At 47.2% G+C, this 4,231-nt stretch overlaps 1 protein-coding gene across 1 annotated transcript in view; it reads right to left on the bottom strand.

The window, feature by feature from the left end:
- Positions 1–252: 252 nt before the first annotated feature.
- LOC111981275 (protein shisa-9B-like) overlaps positions 253–4,231 on the bottom strand; it is a 68,633-nt gene continuing 64,654 nt past the window's right edge. Inside the window, exon 5 of the mRNA XM_070449224.1 lies at positions 253–655. Within this exon, the coding sequence (XP_070305325.1) occupies positions 253–655 (403 nt within the window). The remainder of the gene's footprint in view (positions 656–4,231) is intronic.

The following is a 4,231-nucleotide window of genomic DNA, read 5'->3' as shown; positions in this document are numbered from 1 at the left end:
GAATGGTTTTAGATTGAGACAGAACTGCGTAGGACAATTTCACCTCCCGATCTGCTCAGTCATGATTCATATCAATAGGAACACAGGTAGCCTTGAGGTTAGAACGTTGGGCCAGTAACCGAAAGGTCGCTGGGTAGTGCGTACGGCCCAGACATCACTGTAAGGTCTACACCTGCTGCATTCGGCGCATGTTACAAATACAATTTGATTTGATTTGACAATGGTAACCCTGGCTGTGGATTGGTACCCTGGTCAGGACCCCACTCCCTGCAGGGTCTCAGGGGCAGTTGGGATATGGACCCTGGCTGTGACCCCACTCCCTGCAGGTGTCTCAGGGGAGTTGGGATATGGTGACCCTGCTGTGACCCCACTCCCTGCAGGTGTCTCAGGGGAGTTGAGTTTGGGATATGGTGACCCGGGCTGTGAACCCACTCCCTGCAGGTGTCTCAGGGGGAGTTGGGATATGGTGACCCTGGCTGTGACCCCACTCCCTGCAGGTGTCTCAGGGGAGTTGGGATATGGTGACCCTGGCTGTGACCCCACTCCCTGCAGGTGTCTCAGGGGAGTTGGATATTGTGACCCTGGCTGTGAACCCACTCCCTGCAGGTGTCTCAGGGGCAGTTGGATATGGTGACCCTGGCTGTGACCCCACTCCCTGCAGGTGTCTCAGGGGAGTTGGGATATGGTGACCCTGGCTGGACCCCACTCTCCTGCAGGTGTCTCAGGGGGAGTTGGGATATGGTGACCCTGGCTGTGACCCCACTCCCTGCAGGTGTCTCAGGGGAGTTGGGATATGGTGACCCTGGCTGTGAACCCACTCCCTGCAGTGTCTCAGGGGGAGTTGGGATATGGTGACCCTGGCTGGACCCCACTCCCTGCAGGTGTCTCAGGGGAGTTGGGATATGGTGGCCCTGGCTGTGACCCCACTCCCTCAGGTGTCTCAGGGGGAGTTGGGATATGGTGACCCTGGCTGTGACCCACTCCCTGCAGGTGTCTCAGGGGGAGTTGAAATATGCAAGAATCACATTTCCATTACACAAGTGTGTAACAGGAAAATAGATTCAGGCCCATATGGAGGTACGTGAGCTCAGGCAGGTGCCTCCTCTTCCTTCATCTGAAGTACCAGGATGCAGCAGGAAGGAGGAAGTGAAGCCTCACAAAGTGGACCCTTGCTGGATGAAATGGAACATTGGATCCAGCCTATCTCTACCAAACTCTAATTTTAGATCTGTGACACTTCAAGGGGATATGATTAAATGGTGTTCTCCAGCTCTCCAAGCTCTAAGGAGACGTTTGAGGAGGTCCCTTATGAACAGTTGCACGCATCAGTTCCTTCAACCCACATGGCAAAACACACGCTGTTTCTGTTCCCGCTGGCTGGGCCCGTTTGTTGCAGTACACGACAGAGGAAAGGCTTTGTCAAAGCCAAAACAAACAATGTTTGCATTGTGAGATGGACAAATGCAGTGCACAGTAGTCGTTTATAGAGAACCTCGCCTCATTACTAGATCCAGTTTTAGCTGCCCTAGTCAGACTCTGGGAAAATCCAGGAGAAATCATTACTAGTGTAGATGCAGGCAGTAGAAAGTTTGGAGACTTGCTTTAGTATGTTACTCGCCACTCACTCACTCACTCACTCACTCACTCACTCACTCACACACCACTCACACACACACTCAGTAGAAATGGAGGTATGAATTATGAAATAGGCTCACAGTACTTCTGCTGCCACAATACTCATCGTCCTCCTCATCATCATGTTAGATCAGGCTGCATGGGCCCTACAGTAGCTGTCTCTSTCTSRCTCCCTCCCMCTCTCTCTCTCTGCWTTTCAAACAGTGGGCAACAGCTCTGCTTGTCCCCTGGAGAGTTGCAGGCCCCTTTCATTACATCTGATTTCTCTGGGCAGAATTCCCCCACAGCTTTGGGTCGACCATGTGCTCTGTCTCTCATTGGAACTCTAATGAGGGTGGTTTACTGTAGCTCACTGTGGTGAGACTTGGGTTGCTGCTGACAGGGACTCATTGTGCAGCAGGCCTGCCTGGTAACCTCCTCTCACAGCCCATTTGCTGAACCACTGATAAACAGCAGCTGGAAACTACTGGCGTTCTCTTTGGCTTCTCTGAGATTTTACATTTCAAGATGTATTTTGATGCTCTTAGAATGTCTATGATTATTAGGTACATTAACATACATTATTCAGCTAGAAACAACTACTCAGCAGTGTCATGAGAGAGATCACTTTACTGGCACTGAAGGATTGGATGGTAAGAGCACTCGTTATGGTTTTCTCAATCCTGCATGATGACTACCCCCCCCTTCTCTCTCTCCCTCCAGCCCCTGGCCATGTTAAACATAATGACACCACTTGAGACTTCACCACACAGAATGTATGGGCAACTTCACAGTGCAAACACAATGTATTGACAGTAATTAGGCTTACAAATCATCCATTTAGTCCTACTTCCTACTCACAATCCTTGAGTCATTTCATTTTCTATAGGAGGGAATACATTGGTTGGGATGGCAGTGGGAAAGCACCATGTCTCAGTGGAATTCCCCTTTAATGAATCACACGGTTATCCAGCTGAAATGATGTTTCTGTAGATGTCAGACGAATGTCTTCCCATGTTGATGTCCTTCTGAATGCTCTAGTTTGGTAGTGTTTTACTGGGCCAGAGGTGAGCCTGTGGAGCTCTGTTCTAAAAAAAACAATATTTACTTGTCTAATTTAGGTCAGCGTCTAGTGATGTGACTTTGGTGTGGAGTGTGTGTGTGCGTGCGCAAGCGTGTGTGTCCCTGATCCAGGAACAGGGCTGATTGTTGAGGAGCCCCATTCACACGCGGGTCCTCTCTAAGAGTCTGGCAAAGCAAAGGTGAGGGGCCACTGGTGGAGAGGGAGTGAAAGAAGGATTTCCGCACCATGTGTGAAAACTTGGGTACAGAGAGAAAGACCGGTCTGTCTCCCTCTTGAATCATTATGTCCAGTCGTTCTGCAGGCACCCTCCTAGAAATGAACATGGAAATGACAGTAATAAAGCAGGATGAATAGATGTTGTACTACTCTTAAGCCAGCAAAATATTTGCTGAGAAGTCTCATATTTCTATTGGTTTATTTTGGAAGGAGAGCTGTTTTGCCCTCTGGGATGGCTGTGGTTTACACAACCATGATTAGAAATTCATATTTCCCACATTTTAAGACAAGATAAATACATGTGTTGGCAATGCTGATCATGCTTTTCTAACGGACTCAATAGAACATAAACAAAAGCCAATTACTGTAAAAATAAAGAATTGAGAGGCATTGGAACATAGACAGGGTGATGCTGTATGATGGTGGTTCTAATCTACAGACAGCTGTAGTGCTTAGAAGTAGGAATCAGTCATAATTAAAAAGATGTATCATGTTATTCCAAGCCAAGCAATCTAATCTTCACTGGTTATTTACATGTAGCTGTTGACTTGGGGGGTGGGGGGGGGGATTACTTTTGCACGGATTACTTTGGCACTGGGCAAAGGATGGCTGTTCTTGGCAATGTCAAATGCAATCGCTTTACAATTTTTTTGAAATCCTGCAATTTTATTAGGCATATTGTAAATCCACTTTATTTGTCCTCTCCATCTATTTGAAATGGCCTAAAACATGATGAAAGAGTCTCAAAATGTACTCATATTACCATGTCAACTGCCTTTGAAAGGGCATTAACACAACTTTGCTTCATTGACTGTAAAATAGGCCTAGCTTCTGTTTGCCATTGTTGATATTAGCATTCTGGATCTCTTTGTCGCATTCTAAGAAAATCCTCATGTCAGTAAAGGGTCTCAGCTGCTCTCTAAGGCCACATTCATTAGAATGATGATGTTTTTTGTCAGCCTGACTATTGGTTGTCATTCCACCAGGTTCCTGTTGTTGCCATGGAAGGTGACTTTCCAGTCTACTTTGATTTAAGTTAGAGACTCATTAACCCCCAGTTGATGTCGTATTTCACCAGCTGGCCACCTCCCCTTGTACTGTCACGTTCCTTGATTAGGCACTCACTGCTGGTCTTGCAGAGCCCTACAGGGTGTGAAGCCGTCTGTAGTTTGACTCTTAAGATGTTCAGACTTAAAAAGTGTGGAAAAAACTGACAGTTTCATCCCCTCCCGGATCTGTATTGAGGATTACTACAAACAAATAACCCATGCACTTCTGTGCTACGTGATCTGACTGCATTGCCAGAGTGAATGATAG

The sequence above is a fragment of the Salvelinus sp. IW2-2015 genome, linkage group LG20 (assembly GCF_002910315.2).
Source record: "Salvelinus sp. IW2-2015 linkage group LG20, ASM291031v2, whole genome shotgun sequence".
Lineage (NCBI taxonomy): Eukaryota > Metazoa > Chordata > Actinopteri > Salmoniformes > Salmonidae > Salvelinus > Salvelinus sp. IW2-2015.
Note: the sequence above shows the minus strand (reverse complement) of the source record. Positions and strands in the feature narration are given on the sequence as shown.